The sequence below is a fragment of the Gobio gobio genome (genome assembly GCF_949357685.1).
Source record: "Gobio gobio genome assembly, chromosome: 14".
NCBI lineage: Eukaryota > Metazoa > Chordata > Actinopteri > Cypriniformes > Gobionidae > Gobio > Gobio gobio.
In genome coordinates, this window is record NC_137107.1 from 7859565 (window position 1) to 7886370 (window position 26806).

At 40.8% G+C, this 26806-nt stretch overlaps 1 protein-coding gene across 1 annotated transcript in view; it reads left to right on the forward strand.

Moving 5' to 3' along the window:
- Positions 1-26806, forward strand: part of jakmip2 (janus kinase and microtubule interacting protein 2) — a 71672-nt gene that overhangs the window by 22399 nt on the left and 22467 nt on the right. Inside the window, exons 2-13 of the mRNA XM_079835115.1 lie at positions 6723-6957; positions 7464-7961; positions 10285-10494; positions 13170-13268; positions 14066-14212; positions 19908-20048; positions 20139-20192; positions 20346-20468; positions 20598-20726; positions 23679-23762; positions 23945-24007; positions 24946-25044. Coding sequence (XP_079691241.1) covers positions 6829-6957; positions 7464-7961; positions 10285-10494; positions 13170-13268; positions 14066-14212; positions 19908-20048; positions 20139-20192; positions 20346-20468; positions 20598-20726; positions 23679-23762; positions 23945-24007; positions 24946-25044 — 1776 coding nt within the window. The 5' untranslated portion in view covers positions 6723-6828. The remainder of the gene's footprint in view (positions 1-6722; positions 6958-7463; positions 7962-10284; positions 10495-13169; positions 13269-14065; positions 14213-19907; positions 20049-20138; positions 20193-20345; positions 20469-20597; positions 20727-23678; positions 23763-23944; positions 24008-24945; positions 25045-26806) is intronic.

Here is a 26806-nt window from a genome sequence, read left to right on the forward strand (position 1 = left end):
TTTTGAAAGCTGTCTGAAAACTTTCACCAAAAGAGTAGCCCCTTAAATGTGCATTTTTTAGATGTTTAAGCCTTTATTTCAATAAGTATACCTTCTTACTGCAAAATTAAGAGATTAATGTTTAGACTTCTGCATATTTTAACCTGGATGTGGGAAATAATTACAGTTAGATCCAAAAGATAGTTTTAGTAGAGATTTATTCAACCACAGTGCCTTATGGTGGGGTAAGTTAAAACGCTAGCTCAATTTACCCATCATCATCTGGCTCACTTTGCCCCATAGCTACCATTTTGGACAAAACTAGCTAGCTTTCCAGTTCAGGCTAATATTTAGCTGAATGATTTGCATGGTTTTATACATTGCTAAATCACCAATATGGATCATAAATATTTGATGCTAACATTTTACTTTGACAAGCCAAAGAACTTTACTTTTTTAAAGTAAATGTGTGCCTTCCACTCCTCCCGTGTGTTTCTCCTTTTCACAGTCTGGCAGAAATGATGAGTGGTTCCAAAATATATGGTCACATGGCAATAAAAATGTACAGTTGCCAAAATAAAGGGGGTGGGTCAACTTACCCACTGGCTCATCTTAGCCCACTCTCCCCTACTTCCTCCTCCTCAATTAGCATGAAATTATCCATCGCGTTTGAGTCAGCAGATGACTTAGGGACCTGTTTTGATCCGTTCATTTTTAAGGGCTAAATGGTCACTAAGGACTTTGTTGCAACGCATAACAGAACTTAGGGGAACTCTCAAGTAATTAAGGGAAAATACTTAATGCCAGCCTTAAAGTTCCTTAAAAGGACCCTTAGGTTTTTTTTTCTTGCAACCCATGTTTCACTGAGGGTACCCTTAACCTTATAACTAAGGGTTTTCTTAACTTAAGGGCTTTCATACAACCCGGCCCAGAATATCAGAGATGTGATGGTGTTTTTATTCTTTGACCACCTAATATCACCATAAAGATCAAAATTATTTAAAACAACCCTTCTTGGACAATTTAGGTGTTGTTAGGTGCTCTTATTTTCAGTCAACACTGCTTTGTCAAAATGTTCATGCTGTCTTGTACCACCAATACGTATTACTTGTACTTATTTTGCCCTTCTAATTGTGCCGTATGTGTAGGGGTTTCCGGTGGCTGGTGTGTGTGTTGTACAGTTAGATTAGCTCCAGTGTCACAGTCTTCATTCACAATCTCTTAATCACCTTTATGCCTCATCATAATCATAATCACTCACAATCTCTTAATCGTCAGTAATAATGCCTCTATATAGTCTGTTTATGTAACGAAGGTCTTGCGTTTGTACTGTATGTCTCACTGTAGAAGTAGACTCTCTTGCGTTGTGCTTGGCTGTGAAGCGCGGATGACACTAGCAACACCCCCTGTTGTTTAGTATAGTCGGCAGCCTAGATTTAGTCTCTTAACCGCTTGTGTGACACAGCATGTGTGTGTGGGAGACTGGTTTACTGCACGTGTTGTCAAGGCAACTCTTGGCTTGCTGTCAGTAGCTCCTGCGGTTTACTGTTGTCTCCTCAAACATTAAATGCTATAGGACAAAGAAAAGCTGTTTATTAGTAATAATACTAGATTGTTTCCTATTCAAGTATTTAAACCGCATTTTTACTCTAGCTCTTTTGATTTGTCTACTAACAATGTCCAGCAAAGTACTTGCATATATCTGAAAATATGCCAAGAAACTATTGTATTATATGTATTTGTTTGTATAGATTCATATCTGTAGGCTGTCGGGACACATTTAAAGCATGTTGGTGAATTTTGCTAATTTTGTTAAATGCTTCCTTATTTTTTTCTTTATGTTCTCTTTTTCTGCTTTAAAGGGGTGGTTGATTATCATTTCACTTTTTTGACTTTAGTGAGTGTGTAATGTTGCTGTTTGAGCATAGACAACATCTGCAAAAGTTACGATACTCAAAGTTTTAAACAGAGGGGGATATTTACTTTTACAGAAATCACTTTTTAAGGACTACAACAAACGGCTGGTAGGGACTACACAAGCTTCCTCCTGGGTTAGTGACATCACTAGCCCTGAAATGTACATAAACCCCGCCCCCGGGAACACACAACAAAGGGGGTGAGATCATCATTACAGAATATGCTAATCAATGATTGGAAGATAGTTAACTCATAAATTCACCTGATTTATCTAACCTATCTAACCTATCTATGTATCTATTCATCTAACCCTTCAGAAACGTCTCATTCTACATGTTGTCACTTCTTCTTGGGTCTCTCCATCATTGTTCGACTCCGGTTTGAACACAAAGGCTGAACAGTTTCATTGTGTGTCTGCGTGAGGTAATCAGAGCTGCTAACACGAGCTCTTGAAGCTCCGCCCCATGAGCAGCAGCTCATTTGCATTTAAAGGGACACACACAAAAACAACACGTTTTTGCTCACCCTCAAAAAGTGACTTTTACTGAATTTTAACATGCCATTAAAAATTATCTGTGGGGTATTTTGAGCTAAAACTTATCATACACACTCTGGGGACATCAGAGACTTATTTTACATCTTGTAAAAATGGGCAATCAACCACCCCTTTAAGATTTTGTTTTGTTTATAATGTTTTGGGAACCTCCTTTTTCTTGTTTAAAATGTATCACTATTCATAGTTCATTTAATGTAGTATGCTGTTCAAATATGTTGTTTGGATTGTTAGTAGACCCGAGTTTGGTTGGCCATGTCAATGTAGTCATGTGACTCCTTACATTAGGATGGCTCCTGGGCTGCGTTTAACTCCACTTTTAGACACACTCGTGAACTTCCACGCCGCATTTTGAAGTGTGTTCAACTTCATCAAGTGGACTAGGGAAATTTATTTACAAGCCTACTCAACATGTACACTTCAGGCAGATCCATAGACCACAATGCAACACGATTGTGACATCACAGCAGATCCCACTTCATTTACCCCACACAACTCTAGTGTATGATATTAGAGTTATTTTTACATTTAACCATATTTAATACTTGTGCTACCTTAAGCTGACAGTTTTTTTACAGTTATAGTTTATTGTATAGCTATCTTTTTTGTTTTATATTTAATTCAAATATATTATTTAATATTTGTTTATATGCATTTTTTACAGCCCAAGTATACATACAGGCCTATAGAATGGTGCGTAAACAAATTTAAGGAAACATATAAATAATAAATCAGCACCATATCAGATTGAAAGTGATCAAGGGCTTAGGGTGTTCCATTTAAACACATTTCAAGGGTTCCCCCACTAGTGGGCTCTCGTGCAACATAAGCAATTATGGATATAGCCATATTTGCCATATTTCATTGAACACAATTTCAATAAAACCATACCAATTTGAGCCCGAATTGGACCCAGACAATTTTAGTGAAGATGATCGAGCAGAACCTGTTCAGTCCTCAAAGGGATTTTTTTTGTAGTAAAGACTGCGGATCTATAGTGATCGCTACTGAATGGCACTGTTACTTTTGTATTTTTAGAACTATTATAGCCAAATATCTGTGGCAAGAACTATTAACCCAAAACGAACACTAAACATTGGCTTTACTATAGTAGCCAAATCACACACAGAACCATGTTTAGCATGCCCGTAGATAAACAATACATAAAAGCTCTAATCAAAGAATAATTTACACTAATTCCAAGTTCGCTGTTGAGATTTAAAAAAAGTTTGTAACGTTAGGCGTTTGTCGGATAACGTTAAAGGGGTGGTAAAACACATTCTTTTGAAGGCTTGACTGTGTTTGTGGGGTGCACTGTAACATGTGTTCATGCTTCGTTTAAAAAAAAATTGCCTTATTTTTCATATATATTGACCTTTATTCTACACTGCTCTGTCCCTCCTTGTAAAACGGTCTGATGCTTTCCGGGTTGTATGAAGCCAGTCCCTCAAAAATACGCAGTGGGCTCTGATTGGTTAGCTGGTCCAGTGTGTTGTGATTCGCTAAACGCCTAGTGCACGTATGTTGGAAACGTCACGCCCCTTACCGGAGGCTGTGCTTTGGTCAGTGAAACAACGGCGTCAATAAAACCACACCAATCTGAGCCCGAATCAGACCCAGAACATTTGAGTGAAGATGATCGAGCAGAACCTGTTCAGTCCTCAAGAGTAAAGACTGCGGGTCTATAATGATCGCTACTGAATGGCACTTTAACTTTTGTATTTTTAGAACGATTATAGCCAAATATCTGTCGCAAGAACTAACCCAAAACAAACACTAAGCACTGGCTTTACTAGTAAGTTAGCCAAATCACACACAGAACCATGTTTAGCATGCCTGTAGATAAACAATACATAAAAGCTCTAATCAAAGAATCATTTACACTAATGCCAGGTTCGCTGTTGAGATTTTAACGTTAGTGTTTGTAACGTTAGGAGTTCGTCGGATAACGTTAAGTATGAATGAGCATTTAAACAGACTGGTTTGCAGAACAGTGATTGTCATCTGTTTACTTCCTTGCTACAACCTATTACAGGAAAACACATCGATGAAAAATAAATCAGACTTACAGGTTGTGGCCCGTGAACAGCTTCTGTTTGTAAATCCAGCTTTCAGGTCAAGCCGTTGTGCATATCCTGTATTGAACTCGCGAAGTTTGTGGAAGTTTGTGTTGTCCTCCGTGAAATATGCAGCGCGCGCGTCATGCATCCACGCACCGGCAGTGTTTTTTTCAAGCAGCTGACGTTGTGCAAATCTGGCATTGAAATCGCGAAGACGGTGGATGTTTTCCTCAGATGTGCTACAGGAGCCCTTCGCGCGCCTGATTCCCCGCTGACTCAAACACACGTGCATATAACATGCTGTATGTTAAACGCTCTGCAACGCACCCCCGTCCCTATGAAGGCTGAACAGAGCAAGTACCCCAGACCTGCAATCCGGATGAAAATAACAGCGTTTCCTCTGCATCGCGGCAACAACACTCCAGCCTACTATACCACAACAGCGCCGCGATACAAAATGGCCTCACCCCCCCTTATTTAATATTCTCGGAGGAGGGGTTTATGTAAATATTGAGCCTAGTGATGTCAGCAAGCCCTGGAGGAATGTCTGTAGTCGCCTACTGGCCGTTTGCTGTAGTTCTTAGAAACTGATTTCTTTAAAAGCAAATATCTCCCTTTGCTTTAAACTTTGAACGTTGTAACTTTGCAGATGTTGTTTATGCTCAAGCAGCAACATTACACGCTAGCTAAAGTTAGAATAGTGAAATCGTGGTTTACCACCCCTTTAAGTATGAATGAGCATTTAACAAACTGGTTTGCAGAGCCAAACAGCGTTGTCATCTGTTTACTTCCTTGCTACAACGTACAATTAACAATACGAACTATTACAGGAAAACACATAGACGAAAAATAAATCATACTTACAGGTTGTGGTCCGTAAACAGCTTCTGTTTTTAAATCCAACTTTCAGGACAAGCCGTTGTGCGAATCCTGCATTGAACTCGAAGATTGTGGAAGCTTTCCTCTGTGAAATGTGCAGCACAAAGAGCGAGATTTGGGTAATAATTATGAGGGACCGATCTCCTTTTGCTTTAAACTTTGAACGTTGCAGATGTTGTTTATGCTCAAACAGCAACATTACACACTAGCTAAAGTTAGAAAAGTGAAATCGTGTTTTACCACCCCTTTAAAAAAAGCTTGTTTTTCATGCTAGACAAGCCAATGCGCATGTGCAGTCCTAAGCGAGTCTCAGGTTTCTATGGGAACCGGAGCTTCTAACGACAGCTGCAGTGATGCAATGACTTTACCAATCTGCGATTGGCTCTTTTATTTTAGAAGGCGGGACTATTCTGCCATATTGCACATTGAAGTTTCGCTCATTCGTTATTAATAGGAGTGAACCATCTTTCTATATCTATAGTCTTTGATGAGATGAAGGAAAGTTATCAAGGGAAGGGCATAAAAGAGTGGACTTTAACACAGCCTTGGATGAATCAGCATTTTTGAACGTATCTCTTGATGGAATGATTCAATTACAAATACATTTTTAAAGTCCCAGTGAACCGGGAGTTGCAACTGATTTTATTTCAGTGCTGTGACGTATTTCCTAGTGAAACAGAATATTGAATAGAGGGCAGGGTTTTACTTCAGCGGTCCTCCTCTCCATCTCTCGCTCATAGCAGACTAACGGTTGGAGGTGAGTGGTTAAGGATATTCAAACTCAAGCCGTCAAACTGTCGTCATTTGAAATGGACCGCCATTCCAGACCGGAAGCTACTTTTCAGATTTTGATTAAAGATTTCCACGGCAAACTGTGTTTTAACTTGCACCGATTAATTGTTCACCCTAAGACCTGTAATGTGGGCTAACAAAGTAAATAAGATCGATTTTGATTTCATGAGGACTTTAACAGTCACTTGTCGCCACCTACTGGTGTAACAATGTAATCAATACAATTGTTACTTTCAATATTTGATTTGCTCGATTTTGATTGCTTCTGTAGACATCAGTGTTTATATCCGAACTATAAACTTTTATCCCAGTACTTCTGTTACAAAATGAATTATTGTAAGACAGAAATAACAATGCTGTGTGGTTAAAAACTGAAAACTTTTTCATATCTATACATGACAAAGGTTATATAGACTGAGCTGATTCATTGTCGTTTAGGAATAAGGCCGTGTGGGTGCCTGAATCGAGATTGTGATGTTGCTTCTGTTCTTACCATTACTGTAAATCATAATAGAAATGTGTGTTACTATTTACCCCCACAGGTATTCTGACTGCAAGGATAATGAGGAAAAGACGGAACTGGAAATGACAGTGTAACTTGAAGTGATGGATAATAAGAGTGTTTGAGGAACCCCTACATCTGACCCAATGGCAAAGAAAGGCCGCGCCAAGGGCGAGAAGCCTGAAGCACTCATCTCTGCCTTACAGGCAGCCAATGAAGATCTCAGGTCCAAATTAACCGATATTCAAATTGAACTGCATCAAGAAAAATGCAAGGTAGGCAAATTTACAGGGTACTAGTGAATCTGAAAATGAACCTTCAGACCATTTGCCAAAATATTCTGCCATTTTAACCAGTGCATGCCTTGGATCCCTTTCAGTTCAAACCATTTCACAAACTATATGCTGTAACAACTGATGATAGCACTTTGTGTGCATCATCTGTCAACTCTTACGCCCGGTTTCACAGACAAGGCTTAAGCTAGTCCCAGACTAAAATGCATGTTTGAGCTGTTTTAACTGAAAGCAACTTGCACTGATATCTTAAAATAGGTCAGCGTCATTGTTTTGTCTCCAGATGCACGTTTATAAAGCTACTTAAATGCCATAATTGAACTAAGGCCTAATCCTGACTTAATCTAAGCCCTGTCTGTGGAACCAGGCCTTAATAAATGAGGCCCGATTTCTGGTTACCATATTTGTCCAACGCATATTGGCTAAATGCAATATTACTAAAATCACTAGCACTTGTGGCATAGCTATTCATGAACTAATTTCTGCAGGTGACCAAACTGGAGCGAGACAAGGTGCAGGAAGGCAAGCGCATTCGCGAACAGGAGCAGCATCGGCACACTGTGGCATTGACAGAGCAACGGGCCCGCTGGCACGAAGAGAAGTTAAAGGAGCTCGCTGCCCTGAGGGAATCGCTAACACGGCAGCATGAACAGGAAATAGCCCGCACGGCTAAGATCAAGGAAGGCGAGATCCAGCGCTTACGGACCGCACTTAGTGCACTGCGCGATGGCAGTGGCGAGAAAGTACGCACTGCGCTAACGCTAGAGGCCCGAGAGGAAGCCCGTCGATTCTTTGACCAGGAGCGTGTAAAGCTGCTGCAAGAAATAACAGAGCTGAAGTCTGTCAAACGGCAGACGGATGAAGCGCTTAGTACTATGATTATAGCCGACAAGATGAAGGCAGGCGACTTGCGCACTGAGCATCAGGCGCACCAGGAACAAATTACCAAGATCAAGTGGGACTGTGAGCGAGATATACGTAGATTGGTAAGCTATCTTTCTTATTCTCAAGGTGGAAAGTCTAATAACTTCTGTGGTCCCAATGAGCAATCAGGTAAGGCCCTGATTATACCTGGTGTTAAAATGTGTTTTAGTTGATCAGAAGTGGACGACGCTAAATACAGGTGTAAAACGTTTTGAGCATGTCCACTTCCAGAGGGAGTTGAACACTCATTGCTCTCGTAGTGTAAACGCTCATGTGGTCAAATGCACTGGAACAGCCTCTAAAAGATGCCTTACTCTCCTCCTACTGACCTAATGCTAAATATTATGACGGGATTTAAACTCTCGGCTGGAGACACAAGTTTGGTTTGAAGATGAGAAACGCCCCAAGCTCAATGTTCTCTCTCCATTCCTGATGTCTAACACACACTCACAGCATTCGGCTGCTCATGTGTCTGTCAGAGTGCGTGTGTTTTTTTTATTTTGTGTGTGCTCATTTCATCCATTAGATGGAAAGATCTGAAAAGGGCTATACATATACCCGCCCATAGACCCTCCCCTTGAAGAAATCAGGACAAAAGTGGTTGAAAGTGGGCAAAAGAGACAGATCAAAACACCAGGTGTAAACAGGAATGTGTCTCCGTCGTCTACTTGTGATCCGATCCACCTAAACTCATCTTAATACCTGGTGTAAACAGGGCTCAAGGTTTCATATTATGTGCTTCTGGGTGGCTCCGGTAGTGAAGTTTTAGTAACTAATTTCGGGAGGAGCACGTCCAGATAATTAAACCTATCTAAACAATGGAGCACGCTAGATAATGTAACCTAATCAAACCCAAGTGGAGCACCCTCAGATAATTAAACCTAATTAAACACAGATGGAGCACATCAAGCCAATCGATTTAATCAACGATAAGAGGTGTGTGCATATATACAGCATATTCACCTTCTTTCGTTGACCGTTTTTATTTTTAGCATCCCTCCACCACCCCATCTCCTCACTTTGATTTATTAAACTCATTAGACGTCAACATAATCCATAATAAAATACAGTCTAGTTCTAGACTATCTTCATCATGGGGGGATACTCTGGGTTTGGGCCAAATTCCGAGCCCGGAGCCCTCCCCCGGACAACACGCCAAATACGCATAATCTTTACTCCATTTAATTTGATGTAAGTGTGAACTCGTGAATTATAGGTCTAGACCAGAGCATGTGAGTGGGGGAGCGGAGCGGTAATAATTTCTCCGGTAATATATTGCCCTTTGTGACATGCTGGTTCGAAAATATGTGAAATAAGTAGGGCTGTCCCCTACTAAAGTTTTTTCTATTCAACTAGTAGTTGTTCATTTAAGCCAGTGGTCGCCAAACCCGTCGAACCCAAACAAAGCTGAGGTCAGGGATCTGTGGCTTGAAAAGGTTGGTGACCACTGATTTAAGCCATTAGTCGACTAAGCACACATTTATATTAATTTAAGTACTAAAATATATACTGGAGAGTATTCAAAACCATAATGAGCGTTTACGTAATATAGGCAATTCCGCACTCAAGCGCAAGTATAAAGCTAGCCAAAAAGAACCGGCAAAAGTAATCATTATGAATGTTTTAAAAATAGCAAGGACACATTTTAAATGTTTATTAATAAACTAGTTTTTTTTGTGTCAGTGCCGGCTACAAATATGAAGTTTTGCGATGCTGACTCTAATCTCCACAGTAGTGGACGCGCTGAGTTTCAATTAATTTATGAGATATGCTCCAGTTCACGTGCAATGCAAGTGATTGCGCCGGCGCCTTCATGTCACGATTATATTGTGTGCTACATTTTCTTCTCATTTATTAAATCCAGGCAATTGGCTGATGAAACATTGATTAAAATTAAGAAATAATTTATACCAAATGAAATTCACTTTACAAAAGTTTTTTTTTCTACAAAACAAAACTTAATGAAGTCATTTCTGACCCACTCGATGCCTTCTGATACATTGTGCATCTTACTCATGCTGTTCACTTTTCATAATCCAACATAGATGAAATTAAAAAATAACATTATAATATTTAAACATAAATATGAAATTAAATCCTTTGTTAAATGGCTACAAGTATAGTGCAATACAGATAAATGTAATGTCGGAGCGGGATTCGAGCAAACGTTGTTGTACCAGTGAGCGTGAGCAGATCATGAGTGGAGCGTTCGCTTGGGCCGTGAGCGATTGAGTGGAGCACGCTGGCACAGAGAGGAAAATTGGGCTCACATGCTGTGATCTAGACCTGCATGATATTGTAGTGGTGGGTGCTAACTACCGAAGCTGACAGGCCAAACTCTGACCACTTGGACTAACCCAGTGCGACCTTTGTTAAACTGTCCAGGTGGATGAGATCAAGGGAAAAGACAGAACAATCTTCTCGCTGGAGAAAGAGCTTGAATCAGCGTCAGGCTTCATGCAGAAGTTGCAGCTACAGAAGGATGCACTTGATGAGCAGCTGTTTCTGGTGAAAGAGGCAGAGTGCAACCTGGGAAGCCCAAAAAGAGAGATCCCCGGTCGCGCCGGCGATGGAGCAGAGCATTGTGGGAGTCCGGTAAAGAAACCAGATTTGTTGAATCTACAAATGCACATGCACAAATGCATGTTCGAATATATGGATGTGTTTGTAGCGCAAGTCATTGCAGTCTTTAACATATAGTTTAAAAATATATTAAATGTTAAACTAACATATTTCCGTGTTAAAGAGTAAAATACTGAAAGGGTAGACTTTATTTCGATAGGCCACTTTAGATATTATGCTAACTATACAGTAAGTAACTTTGCAACTACATTTGAGTATTAGCAGACTGTTAGGTTAGGGTCTGGGTTAGCAGAATAAGATGAGTTGCAAGCAGGGCCTAAAATGAACACTCAGCAAGCACCAAATGCGAGTAAAAACCGGCATTGGAGAGTATATGAAACGGTGTCACTCGCCTGTTGGCTGGTAACATTTTTATGAATTCTAACAATGAACACGAACAAATGTGAACGATGCTCGGGACAGTTGACGGGCCAGCGCTGCATCGGCAAGTTTAAGCCTCGACAATTGAAATATTCAAGCGCAAGAAGACGTGGAAGGGAGCCCGCGTTACTAGAAAGCCACGCCTCAGACAGCGCTCGAATACTAAACTGAGCTCTCTTATTGCACTTAGCAAATATCCTAGTAAACATAGTCGGTTATGTCTTAGGTGATTGTGAACAGTTGAGAAAGTGAATGCATGGCCGTTTCTCAATAGCAAGCACGCAAACTTCTGACTTGCGTCCTTGGTAGTTCAGACTTGCCAAGTTGGACGGGAGGACACAAGTCCGGTGATTTTGCAAATGGAACAGCAGCGTTCCTGATAGCGTCACTCAGCTCGCTCTCACTCCGGTTATCTCTGTATGTATATTTTAGGCTATAAAACGAAATATGTCATAAAAATCTTAAACACATTAATAGCCACACAAATGTGGTTCAGGCAATGCATGCTGCTTGTATATTTATAACAAAACGAAATATAAAACACAACCCTGCCTCTTTTCATTTAAAAAAAATTAAACATTAATATGTGGTTCAGACAATAAGTGTGCATATACATGATTATCACTGTAATAAAATTAAAAATGACATAAAACACAGCCCAGTCTCTTTTTGTTAACGATCAATAATAGCCATTATAAAAGTATAGATAAAAAGGTATAAGAATCTATACAATAAAAAAAGCAAACAATTCTGTCAAACAAAGTCAGCGCTAGTAGGCTACAACGGTAAAGTTAAATAGCCAAAAAATATAAAGTTATGAAACTTCACTTTGCCCTCAGCCTAAACGATTTGCCAGGTAACAAACAATAGATTCATGACACCAAAGATCGCCCGTTAGATCTACACAAGATGAATTATATCTCACGTTTAACCACTACAGAGACATCAAATTAGCTGAGGAAAGGCTGCTCTCACCGGGGTTAATGAGCGCTGAGCGCCGCTGATCCACTGGATCTCACAACTCTGAAAACGCCTTATCACGTGGTCAAATAGGCACTCTATTTATAAATAAACCACAGATTTGAGCTTTAAACAACTACCTGAAAAAGTCTTAAAACTACATTTCGTGACACAATAACAGTAGTATTTTTAAATTAAGCGGGGTTTCTCATCCGCTATTTACGCTTGCTGGTTGGTGAGAGATGCATTCTGGGATACTGGTCTGTCTCAAGTCCGCTCAAGTCACCTCTCGATGCATCCTCGATATAATGGGCGGCTCAAGGACACATCCGGGGATTTGAACTGTACTTGGCTAGATGTGAACTTTGAATTGGAACAGTACTTGGGCAGCGACTGATGACGTCCATGAGAACACAAGTACAGACAAAAACGCATATTGAGAAACGGCCCTTGTGTGTTCAGTATCAGTATATCAGATCTGTGTATTCCCTCTTAAAGTGACAGCAGCCTAATATTCCTGCTGCTGTTGTTAATGTTAATCAAACAACAAAAGACAGAAAATCACTCATTGCTCTTGACTGAATAACGTTTGCAACTTCAATAATGATTAATTAATAAGGATGTTTAATTTATACAGCGAAGACTATGCAGTGTTATTTTACATTTGCAACTTTATGAAATCTCTGTACTGTTTATTTCATGTGTATCTTTGTTATATTGTATTTATTTGTGCTTTTGCTTTGATAATTGGTTATTACTGACTGTTTCTTTAATAACGTTTTAAATTTATATTAGCTGTGGTATCAATTGTCATAGAGAATTGTGAATTTTCACTGTTATCTAAAATTTTAGTCACTGGCCATTGACAGGTGTGGCAAAAAGTTCGTTTTAGGCCCTGTTTGTCTTGGAACATCAAAATGAAGTGTTAGCAGATATTAAGCTACTAATACTCTAATGACTGCTAGTTGACATGTAGTTGCAAAGTTACTTATAGCTATAGAATGTCTAAAGTGGACCATTGAAGTAAAGTGTAACCGACTGAAAAGTTATGGCTAATCTAAATGGTTCAATGTCAATTCTTGTAAGATTAATGAAGTGTTACTGTTATTAGCCAGTTGAATGACTGTCTTAAAAGCAAGTGCTCTTATTCAGTAACAGCCACACACATTTGAGTGATACCATGCCAGCTTTGTTCCCAGTATATTGGTTAATATTGTAAACATTTGACATTGCTGCATAAATATTCCTTTATTGCACAATATACATAATGTGTGTCAAGCTTGAAAATGTTAAACATGTGTTTTTAGGACATGAGAAGAAACCAGAAACGCATGAGTGAACTCAAAGCCACCATTCGAAAGCTGGAGGACCGCAATTCAATCTTAGTGGATGAAAGAAATGAGCTGGTATGTGTCAAGGGATCCGTCACTGATGAGTTTCCCTGTGTACTAGTGTCGCAGTGAAGGATCATTGTTATTATTATTATTATTTTAAAGCTGTGCCAACTGTGGAACTATACAGGATTATAAAAACAGTAGGGGAGATCGGGGTAAGATGGGAAATTTTTTACTTATGTGGTCCTCAAGATAAGATAAAATAAGGCAGAAGTTCAATGAAAGTATCAAAAGTAATTTCATGATGTTTTCTATCATTTTAAATGATCAGAATATATATGACAAAGGGTTGTAAAGATATGGCTTTTTATAACAAACTGTTCCTGTGGCTCAGTTTACCCCAGGTTAGGGGTAAGTTGATCCGAGTCAGTGGGTAAGTTGCACCATCTGGGTGTAAACGGATCATCTTATTTAATCTGAATAAAACCGATGTGAGATTGTAAAGTTAATTTACCTCTTTTAAAAACACCTTCAACAATCAAATTTCCTTCTACAAATAGTCATATTTATTTTCTTATAGCTAACTTAAACAACATAAAACCAACCAAATGAAGCTGAAATTTAAATTTTACTTTGACAAGCCAAAAACAGCTTTTAAAGTAAACGGGTGCCTTCCACTCCTCCCATGTCCACAGTCTGGCAGAAATGACGAGTGGTTCCAAAATATGTGTACAGAAGTGTACAGTTGCTAAGATAAAGGGGGTGGGTCAACTTACCATCTGGCTCATCTTACCCCACTCTCCCTATGCATCTTCTTTTATGTGTGGTCTTTTGTTGAGGAATAATTCACCCTGATTTGCTCCTCTCAGTTGAAGCGTGTTCGGGAAACAGAGAAACAGTGCAAGCCGTTACTGGAGAGGAACAAATTATTAAATAAGAAAAATGATGACCTCAGCCAGTCGCTTCAGAGGATGGAGGATAAGCTTAAATCCATAACCAAGGAGAACCTGGAGATGGTGGGTTTCCTCTGCTATTTACTATAACTTTATGTGTCCACACTATTTAATCTGCGTTTTAAAGTGCAGGTTTATGACACAGTTGTAGTGTGTGATTAAATGCATTGCATTTGTGTATTACCGAATGTTTACAAAGCACAGAAAGATATTACAATGTTGTTCCTAAACTTACATTTTAATCTCACACCACAAACATTGACCTTTTGATAAGACAAAAGCTCAATGTTATTTTAGTCAAGCATCTGTATTTAATGAACTTTAAATGCATGTTACTGTCATTCTGAAGTTTTTAGACTCATCATAGATTTTACATGTGTATTTATTTAGCACTATAAATCACTTGTGTTCATAATACTGAAGATAAATGAACTATTACCGTTCAAGAGAATAATTAGGTTTTTTTTATTCTCTAATGCTCACCAAGGTTGCATTTAGACTATTTATTGAAAACAGTAATATTGTAAAATATCATTAAAATTAAAATGTATTGTAATATATTTAAAAATGTAATTTATTCCTGTGATCAAAGCTGAATTTTCAGCATTACTCCAGTGTTCAGTGTCACATGAGTCTTCAGAAATCATTCTGGTATGCTGATTTGATGCTCAATTGTTATCAGTTATAACTGGCGCTCAACTAATAATAAAGTTTTTTATTTTTATTACCAATGTTGAAAATATTTTTTGGGTGAAAAACTGGGTTTGTATCATTTTAAATGTCTTTACTATCTGTAACATTTAGTCCACTGAAGGCATGTTGCAGAACCCAAGTGCAGTTTATTTACAAAACACAAAGAAACTAAACAATGACTCAACCCGAACAGACCCAACTTGAACAGACTCGACTCAAACAGACTCGATTCAAACAGACTCAATTCGAACACAGACTCGACCCAAAAAGACTCGACTCAAACAGACTCGACCAGACTCAGGCCGAAGAGACTCGACACAAACAGACTCAACTCGAACACACACTCAACCGGAACAGACTTGACTCGAACACAGACTCAACCAGAACACAGACTCGACCAGACTCAAGCCAAAAAGACTTGACTCGAACACAGACTCGACTCGATCAGACTCGACCAGACTCAAGCTGAAGAGACTCAACTCGAACACAGACTCGACCAGACTCAAGCCGAAGAGACTCGACTCAAACACAGACTCGACCAGACTCAAGCCAAAGAGACTTGACTCGAACACAGACTCGACTAGACTCAAGCCGACCAGACTCAACTTGAACACAGACTCAACCCGAACAGACTCGACCAGAACACAGACTTGACCAGACTCAAGCCGAAGAGACTCGAACACAGACTCGACCAGAACAGACTCGAACAGACTCGACCAGACTCAAGCCGAAGAGACTCGACTCGAACACAGACTCGACCAGAACAGACTCAAGCTGAAGAGACTCAACTCGAACACAGACTCGACCAGACTCAAGCTGAAGAGACTCAAGCCGAAGAGACTCGACTCGAACACAGACTCGACCAGACTCAAGCCGAAGAGACTCAAGCCGAAGAGACTTGACCCGAACACAGACTCGACCTGAGCAGACTCGAGCCGACCAGACTTAACTCGAACACAGACTCGACCAGAACAAACTCGACTCGAACACAGACTCGACCCGACCAGACTCAACTCGAACAGACTCAACCAGACTCGACCCAACCAGACTCGACTCGACCAGACTCAAGCCGAAGAGACTCGACTCGAACACAGACTCGACCAGACTCAAGCCGAAGAGACTTGACCCGAACACAGACTCGACCTGAACAAACTCGAGCCAACCAGACTTAACTCGAACACAGACTCGACCAGAACAAACTCAACTCGAACACAGACTCGACCCGACCAGACTCAACTCGAACACAGACTCGACCAGACTCAAGCCGAACACAGACTCGACCAGACTCAAGCCGAAGAGACTCGACTCGAACACAGACTCGACCTGAACAGACTCGAGCTGAAGAGACTCAACTCGAACACAGACTCAACCTGAACAGACTTGACTCGAACACAAACTCGACCAGAACACAGACTCGACCAGACTCAAGCCAAAGAGACTCGACTCGAACACTGACTCGACCAGAACACAGACTCGACCAGACTCAAGCTGAAGAGACTCGACTCGAACACACTCGACCAGACTCAAGCCGAAGAGACTCGACTCGAACACACTCGACCAGACTCAAGCCGAAGAGACTCGACTCGAACACACTCGACCAGACTCAAGCCGAAGAGACTCGACCAGACTCAGGCCGAAGAGACTCCACCACAGACTCAAACCGAACACAGACTCGACCAGACTCAAGCTGAAGAGACTCGACCACAGACTCGACCAGACTCAACCCGAACAGACTCGACCCGAACAGACTCAACTCGAACACAGACTCGACCAGACTCAAGCCGAAGAGACTCGACCAGAGACTTGACCCAAACAGACTCGCCTAGACTCGACCTGAAGAAACTCGACTCAAACACAGACTCGAATCGAACAGACTCGACCCGAACACAGACTCGTCTCAACCAGACTCGACTCGACCAGAGACTTGACCCAAACAGACTCGCATAGACTCGACCTGAAGAAACTCGACTCAAACACAGACTCGACTCGAACAGACTCGACCCCAACACAGACTCGTCTCAACCAGACTCGACCAGAGACTTGACCCAAACAGACTTGAATCGAACAGACTCGAATCAAACAGACTCGGCTCGAACAGACTCGACCCGAACAGACTCGACTCGAACGGACTTGACTCGAACAGACTCGACTCGAACACAGACTCAAGCCGAACACAGACTCGACCAGAACACAGACATGACCAGACTCAAGCCGAAGAGACTCGACTCGAACACAGACTTAACCCGAACACAGACTCGACCAGAACACAGACTCGACCAGACTCAAGCCGAAGAGACTCAACTCGAACACAGACTTAACCCGAACACAGACTCGACCAGAACACAGACTCAAGCCGAACACAGACTCGACCAGAACACAGACTCGACCAGACTCAAGCCGAAGAGACTCGACTCGAACACAGACTTAACCCGAACACAGACTCGACCAGAACACAGACTCGACCAGACTCAAGCCGAAGAGACTCAACTCGAACACAGACTCGACCCGAACAGACTTGACTTGAACACATGCCCGAACAGACTCGACCCGACCCAACCAGAACAAACTCGACTCGAACACAGACTTAACCCGAACACAGACTCGACCAGAACACAGACTCAACCAGACTCAAGCCGAAGAGACTCGACTCGAACAGACTCGACCAGGCTCAAGCCGAAGAGACTCGACTCGAACACAGACTCGACCAGACTCAAGCCGAACACAGACTCGACCAGACTCAAGCCGAAGAGACTCAAACCGAACACAGACTCAAGCCGAAGAGACTCGACCACAGACTCAACCCCAAACACAGACTCGACCAGACTCAAGCCGAAGAGACTCGACCACAGACTCAAACCGAACACAGACTCGACCAGACTCAAGCCGAAGAGACTCAAACCGAACACAGACTCAAGTCGAAGAGACTCGACTCGAACACAGACTCGACCAGACTCAAGCCGAAGAGACTCGACCAGACTCAACCCGAACACAGACTCGACCCGAACAAACTCGCCTCGAACACAGACTCGACCCGAACAGACTTGACCAGACTCAAGCCGAAGAGACTCGACCACAGACTCAACCCCGAACACAGACTCGACCAGACTCAAGCCGAAGAGACTCGACCACAGACTCAAACCGAACACAGACTCGACCAGACTCAAGCCGAAGAGACTCAAACCGAACACAGACTCAAGCCAAAGAGACTCGACTCGAACACAGACTCGACCAGACTCAAGCCGAAGAGACTCGACCAGACTCAACCCGAACACAGACTCGACCCGAACAGACGCGACTCGAACACAGACTCGACCCGAACAGACTAGACCAGACAACAAGCCGAAGAGACTCGACCACAGACTTAACCCGAACACAGACTCAACCAGACTCAAGCCGAACAGACTCGACCAGAGACTTGACCCAAACAGACTCGCCTAGTCTCGACCTGAAGAAACTCGACTCAAACACAGACTCGAATCAAACAAGACTCGGCTCGAACAGACTCGACCAGAGACTTGACCCAAACAGACTCGCCTAGTCTCGACCTGAAGAAACTCGACTCAAACACAGACTCGAATCAAACAAGACTCGGCTCGAACAGACTCGACTCGAACACAGACTCGTCTCGACCAGAGACTTGACCCAAACAGACTCGCATAGACTCAACCTGAAGAAACTCGACTCAAACACAGACTCGAATTAAACAGACTCGGCTCGAACAGACTCGACTCGAACAGACTCGACCCGTACACAGACTTGACTCGACCAGAGACTTGACCCAAACAGACTCGCATAGACTCGACCTGAAGAAACTCGACTCAAACACAGACTCGAATCGAACAGACTCGGCTCGAACAGACTCGACTCGAACAGAACAGACTCGACTCGAACAGAACACAGACTCGACCAGAACAGACTCGACTCGACCAGAACACAGACTCGACCAGAGACTTGACCCAAACAGACTCGCCTAGACTCGACCTGAAGAAACTCGACTCAAACACAGACTCGAATCGAACAGACTCGGCTCGAACAGACTCGACTCGAACACAGACTCGACCAGAGACTTGACCCAAACAGACTCGCATAGACTCGACCTGAAGAAACTCGACTCAAACACAGACTCGAATCGAACAGACTCGGCTCGAACAGACTCGACTCGAACACAGACTCGACCAGAGACTTGACCCAAACAGACTCGCATAGACTCGACCTGAAGAAACTCGACTCAAACACAGACTCGAATCGAACAGACTCGGCTCGAACAGACTCGACTCGAACACAGACTCGACCAGAGACTTGACCCAAACAGACTCGCATAGACTCGACCTGAAGAAACTCGACTCAAACACAGACTCGCATCGAACAGACTCGGCTCGAACAGACTCAATCTGAACACAGACTCGACCAGAGACTTGACCCAAACAGACTCGCCTAGACTCAACCTGAAGAAACTCAACTCAAACACATATTAGAATATTTGACAATGTTACTATTTTTATTGTAATATTCATTAAATAAATGCAGCCTTTGTGAGCAGAAGAGACTTAATTATTCCAAACTTTTGACCGGTAGAAACATTTTTTTTACCTAAAAGTTTTTAAATGCGAATTTTCAATGTCTCGTATGGACATGAAAGACTGTCCTGAATAAGTAAGTCACAAAGAATTGATATTTTAGCATATTAAGCATATTTTATTAGCTGGGTGTTGCTTTAGTACTACTATAATGGCTAAAATGTATTCTGAATGCAATTTACACAGCGCAAATCTTCAACTTGTTCTCAGTGTTAGGTAGTAAAGGATGCAACAAACTACCACTTTACTGCGCTCCATCACTGATGATTCAGGCACCTGGATTGGTTCTTACAATTACAGAAAGTGTGTCATGTCTGGATATTTACCTGATATAACGCTTTCCTCAATAATTTGATAATCATTGGAGGATCACCACAAAATCTCTTGTAAACTATAAATAAAGCGTTCACTGCTTTCTGCATGTGGATATAACTCAACGGTGTGCAGAATGCATTTATCCTGTTGTGTTATTGTTTTGTTGTATTCAGAAGGAAAAGATTACATCCCATCCTCCCCTGAAGAAACTCAAGTCTCTGAATGATCTGGATCAGGCCAATGATGATCAAGAGATCGAGTTCCTCAAGCTGCAGGTTCTGGAGCAACAGAGTATGATCGACGAGCTGACACGAGTGAGTACTTCCTGTGAACACCATACAGAAGTCATAGAAGTGAGCTCTGAACACTCACATATCACATTTATCTTATGCTCCCTGTTTCAGGATAGAGAAAAACTCTTGAGAAAGAAGAGGCATAAACGAAGCAGACCAATAAAGGTGAAGTGTGTAACTTTCTCAGTGTTGCTATACTTTCTACTGGCCGCTTTCAAAACATTGCAGTCTGTCTTTTAAGTTTTGGCACAACCAGTGACACTGGGGTTGGGACCACCTAAGATTTACCCAGGATTTATCTTGTCGTTTCCCATGCAGAGGCATATTGTTGTAGATACATTCTATGGGTATGATGAAGAGTCTATGGATTCGGAAACTTCCTCAGTGGCTTCTCTGCGCATGGATCGGACCCCGGCTACACCAGATGAAGATTTAGATGAGGTGAGCATTTGGGAACATTAACTATTGATTTCTTTCTTTTCTCGCTAAGGGCTCCTGTGTTTATGCCGACTTCTTCTCTATGGTGCGTTTTGATTATTGCGCATTATTTCTCATGCTCTTTTTATTAAGGGTCTGGCGGCTGAAGAGTCTGAACTGCGGTTTAAGCAGTTGACGCGGGAATATCAGGCTCTTCAGAGAGCGTATGCCCTGCTACAGGAGCAGAAAGGAGGTTTGCTGGACGCTGAGATGGAGGCTAAGGTATTCCTGAACTGTTGTCTGTACTGTAGCTAATTAATATTAAACAGCGCACAGAACTTGGGTAAAAGACATGACACTTTTTTGATTTGTTTTGCCCTGATAAAAATGCAATTCAAACATACATCTTTAGTTTTATTATATTTATAAAAGTCAGATATGCTGTTCCGAAAAGAGCCAAGCTCGTGGATTTCTTGCAGAAATCCGGAAACACAAACTGCATCCACTGTTCCCTTAACGCTGGGTTATTTGGGAAGCTGAACAAGGTTATCTTTCCCTCAGAACCAGAAGCACACTTCTTTAGTGACATTGTTGATCTCGTGTCTAAAAATAAAATGACAGCGATGGCTTCTGTAACCGGATGAAGCTCGATGATGGGCGTGCACGCACCCATGCGAGAAATTCCACCCATTTTGATGTAATACAGGGCCATAGTCGAAAAAAAACTTTCCGAAACGTATTCAAATCAGTGTATTTGGCACAGAAATACTCTGTCATACGCCCAACTCGGTTTTTTTTTTTGGCCATGTTGCTGTTTGTAAAGTTTGGCCACCCCCCCTTAATGCACAGGTAGTTGAATCACTGTTGTATATTAATTTGCTGTTACATTGAAAAACACACACACAAACTCACACACAGTGGAGATCTGACTGCGTTTAAACATTCAGGTGCACAGAAACTTGTTATCAAAGCTGCCCTGTGACTTTTTTTAATAAAATAGCTTCGCTACTGAATCACTATATTATATTTCATAGCAACGAGGGGGTTACATTGCTATTTTGAAGTAATTAAACTCACAGCTTTGTTCTCTCTTTCTCTCTCTCTCTCTCTCTCGATAATTCATTCAAATAAATGCTATAATTTAATTCCGATAAATGTAATCTTACACTACTTTATCACTGTGTCTGATTCAAAGCAGGAATAATGCTAGATCTAACAAGCCATATCTGATGAAAATAACTGCCAATTTTACCCTTCCAGTCAAATATGGCACTGCAAACATCAATAACAGCTTTACATTCTCAATGCCATGGCAAACGCGGGATAATCCATGTCTAGATGTGCATTAAAGGATTTTAATGCACTTCGTTGGTGGTTCATTGCCTTCACGTCATGCGTTAAAATAGTTTAATGCACAGCTAGCCGTGGATCCCTTACATACTGTATATAATTGTCCTCATGCAGAGGACTCCTGAAGACCCTTATGATTATGTGTCACGGCCAGTATATAATAATAATAATAATAAGTTTATTTTTTATAGCGCCTTTCAAAAACCCAAGGTCGCTTCACAATGGAGTACTAGAGTACAATCAATTACAATCAGATAGTCAGCCTGTTCATTATAGCAAATAAACAAGCAGGTGTACAACAAATAACTCCAACAACAACAAAGAAGTTATAGAATCAAAAGAACAATTAACAGTAGCCAGTCATGTAGCATAACATGAAGAGGTGTGAGATCACTTAAAGGCAGAGGCGGTGAGAGAAAAATAATTATTTACTGCACGGAGAAAAAAGATGAGTTTTAAGTTGGGATTTAAAAATCTGGAGAGTAGGTGCGTTACGGATAGTCGAGGGCAGCTTATTCCATAATTTAGGGCCAATGACACTAAAAGCCCTTCCTCCCACAGTAGAGCGTTTCCACTTGGGCACGATGCGACTGGCCACAGGAAGCCAGTGAAGTTGGTTGAGGATGGGAGTGATGTGTACGGATTTTTTATTAAATGTTAGGGCTCGAGCAGCAGAGTTTTGCACCATTTGCAGGTGATGTATAGCCTTAGTTGGTAAGCTGCTGTATGAGGCGTTACAGTTGTCTAATCTGGAGGTTATAAAAGCGTGAATAACAGTTTCAGCATCGTTAAAGTTGAGGGATCGACGGATACGAACAATATCGCAGATGGAAAAAGCATGACTTAACTGTCTGATAACGATAACTGATAAAGATAACGTGGAGTCAAGCAATACTCCCAGATTTCACACAGTTTTTGAAGGTGTAATGTGGACACCATCCATGTCAATAAAAACGTCATCACGTGGCAAATTTTGGGATTTAGGGCCAATCAACAGGATTTCAGTTTTATCAGTATTAAGCTGTAAGAAGTTATCAGTCATCCAGGTTTTAAGTTCCTGAAGGCAGGAGTTAACAGAAGCGAGAGGAGTTGAGCTGAGTTGGGTTTAACTGTGAAATAAATCTGAATATCATCAGCGTAACTATGAAACTATATCTCGTTAAATCAGATCATTTGACCTTTTGTACATGACAAGATTAGTTCAGGTTGATACACGTCATATGCTACAAACCCCACAAAACATAAGAATATTGTTGAATTAATAAACATTTGACAGAAACAACTTTTTATATGAGACTTTCTACATATATATATATATATATATATTAGGGCTGTCAAAAGATTAATCGCGATTAATCGCATCCAAAATAAAAGTTTGTGTTTACTTAATATATGTGTGTGTACTCTGTTAATTATTATTTATATATAAATACACACACAAGCATGTATATATTTAAGAAAAAAATATTATTTTTATATATAAAACATTTATATTTATATATATTATATAAATGTATATACAGTATATACATGCAAATATTTCTTAAATATATATATATATATAAAATGTTAATGTTTTTTCATACCATATAAAATCTAAATCATCCAATAACTAGACATTTTCCCCTTGAATTAACTTTTATTTTGCATTGTGCTAAAAATGTAATAGAGTTTATTTGAAAACCTCATGGGAAAACCCTAAAAAAAATCAATACATACCCAACAATTGTTTTTGCTCAAAATTTTAATAAGCATACAGTAAATGAGCTTCTGAAAGGTAACGAGCTCAAAAGAACACATTGCTGTTCCATTGAACCCACAGGCTTATATAGTGCACATTCAGGTAAATTACCGCTGTATTTCATAGTTATTTTATCTTTGCAGGCTCAGGAGCAGCTCCAGGCAGACACTCAAAGGTATAAGGCTAAAATCGAAGACCTGGAAAAAGAGCTTGCTGTAAAAGGACAGGTAAAAGTCTTGCACTACTATTGGTATCAGTGATGCAACATTCTTACACAGTGACTTATAATGGGGTATTTATCTTGCTGAGTGTTTCTCCATACTTACAACCTGATTTGTACTGGGTATCTGGTTATAAAGTATGGCACAGGTATGGCTGATTCCCATGTCATTTCCTCTCTTACTCACAGGACTCCAGATGGGTGGAGGAGAAGCAACTGTTCCTCAGACGCAATCAGGAGCTGCTGGACAAGGTGTGTGTGTGTGTGTGCATGCAGTCTGCAGGGGATCAACAAAGTAATCATAGACTAAAGAGATCATTGCCTTAATTCCATGTAGTGGTTTCATGAGCCTCTGCAGGAAAAGAGCAGCAATAATTGAATGTGACTCATAATGTGAGGGATAATGTACAGTCATTATTGTAAAATAAACCTTGACAGGATTATTGGAACTTTGACACGAAGCAGAAACAAAGCACTTCTCCTTTACGGTGGCAGTACCAATTACAAACAAGTCACCAAATGCCATAATTTTCAGTCTCACTTATATTAGGTGTCTTTAAAATTGTAGGGTAGGTTCAGGAGCAAGTTTAGGATTAGGATCAAGAGTGTAATTACATTCAGTTACATTCAGGTAAATGTAAGTACAGTGTAATAACATATGTTGAAATATTTGTATCAAATGCAAATGTTTGGAATAAGATTTTTTACGATTTTGAAGTCTTTTAAGCAAGCAAGGCAAGGCAAGTTTATTTGTATAGCACATTTCATACACAGTGGCAATTCAAAGTACTTTACACAGAAATAGAATTAAAATATTCGTAAGTGAATAAAATAAAATAAAAATATATAGTATAACCGCTATCTGGAGTGGAAGAAAATGGAGTCAGGTTTGCGTTTGAACGGTACCCTTGCAGACAAATCTTCTTGGCCTAACTGGAGGGCTATCTCAAAATGTTTTACCCGTCAGAGCAGATCTAAACGGGTCTTCCTCGCACCGGAGGGAAATTATTTTCAATAATTAATTGTCAATTATTTTCTTTTGAACTTTCCATTCAACAGTTATATATATATATATATGTATATAGATGCTGAGAGGTTCGTGAGATACAAAAAATCATTTGTAAAAAGCACCATCAATGAAAGTCTTCCATAAAGTCCATTAGTCACATTTTTTTATGTTTCTTTGATAGGTTGAAAAGTTGGAGAATGAAAACGGAAAGCTGCATCAGGAACTACAGGACTCTAGAGATCAGAATGAACTTCTGGAGTTTCGCATACTTGAGCTGGAGGTTTGATCTCTATCCATAAATCCATTGCACCAGCCGTTCATATGGCCTAACTTAAAGGGGACCTATTATTCACCCTTTTACAAGATGTAATATAAGTCTCAGGTGTCTCCAGAATGTGAAGTTTCCACTCAAAATACCCCACAGATCATTTATGTTGTAAATGGAAGGAAAAACATGCTGTTTTTGTGCATGTATCTTTAAATGCAAATGAGCGGCTGCTCCCCGCCCCCTATCCACAAGAGCCTGTGCAGCTCCTGCCTCGGATACTCTGCCTAAAACTAAAACATCTGTTTAGTTTTGATTATCATCTCTATCGCGCACACATGACACTGCAGTTCTTCATTATCATGAAATTTATGATCTGCATGCGTTTAAAAGCCATATCAGTCTAAACTTCTGATATGTGGTTTTCTGAGCGCACACACCCGAAGCACACACACACAGAAAGCTGTGTGTCAGACAGAGCGTCCTGTTGGGGTAACAGCTTAGGACCCAAGACCAGTAGTGAAAAATGAAGACCAGGAGTCAGGAGTCAGATTAATTAAAGAAAATTTTACTGAAGAATCGTTTGCAGTTTCATCAGCAGAAGCCAGCTCAAGAGGAGTTTGTAGGCCGCACTCCCTCTAACAGTCTCCCCGCCTCCGTCTAACGTACATACAATTTTCTGAACAGTTATACTGTTTTCAAGGTCTAGCCACGTCATTACTGCCATGTGGAATGATTCTGATTGGTTCTTACAACATGCAACGTAAGCAACTTTCCACACGTAGACAGATAGGAGCATATATCATAAAAATGCGTAGACTCGATATCGCCCAGGCCCAGATTAGTCCACAGTGACCTCGGAGGTCATAGAAAAGACGCCTCCAAGTCTAGAATCGTCTACCGAAAGGACCATCTCCAATACTGGATCTGAACAGAATCATGAGACGCACACACAAAGCTCCACAGAATAACAGTTTCCATCAAGGTCGGAACATCTTAACTAACTATCAACAAAGCACTTCTCCAAAACATGCTGATGCTAACTCTAATTCAGAAGTGACTTTATTCTATTCTATAAAGAAAGAAAAGTATATCAAAGAGGTACATTTTTCTGAGTCCCCAAAGAGTCCCATAGCTGTGACATAGATGACCCAAGGGGTCACTTTAGTAAGACATACAGTTAACACATGCTGAGCACTCTTCACTCCCTGGAGTGTTATTACAAACACCCAGGACATTCGCCTGTCAGCACGTCTTGACACAGACTCAGAGCAGCACCTAAAGAATGTGGATTCAAAAGCACACAGCAACAAAATCACTACAATATCCAAAATCACTCCTTGAATATAGAGAACTGATTTATCAAATGTAGGAAATGGTCATAACTTGATTATCATTAATTCTTATTTTAATATTGAACATAAAATCATTCTTGAAGGATATGTGTCTGAGAGACAAGTGATGTTTGGCTTGACCCTTGACCCTTCAGTCCCATGTAGTGTTAATTTCGTCAGACGAGATGAGACTAAATATGTTTGTCAACGACCTTTTTTTCATGATTAAGACGAGACGATGACGAGACTAATGGTGCGTTCACACCGGACGCGAATGACGCGTTTCGCGCGAGTGATTTACACTCGTTGTTAAGTTAATGCAAGACGCGAAGAGGCATTCTGCGGCGAATGAGACGGCGCGAATGGCGCGATTGACGCGAATTGAGCGTTTTGAATGCGTGATTCGCGTGAATCGCTCAAGTTGAAAAATCTGAACTTTGGCG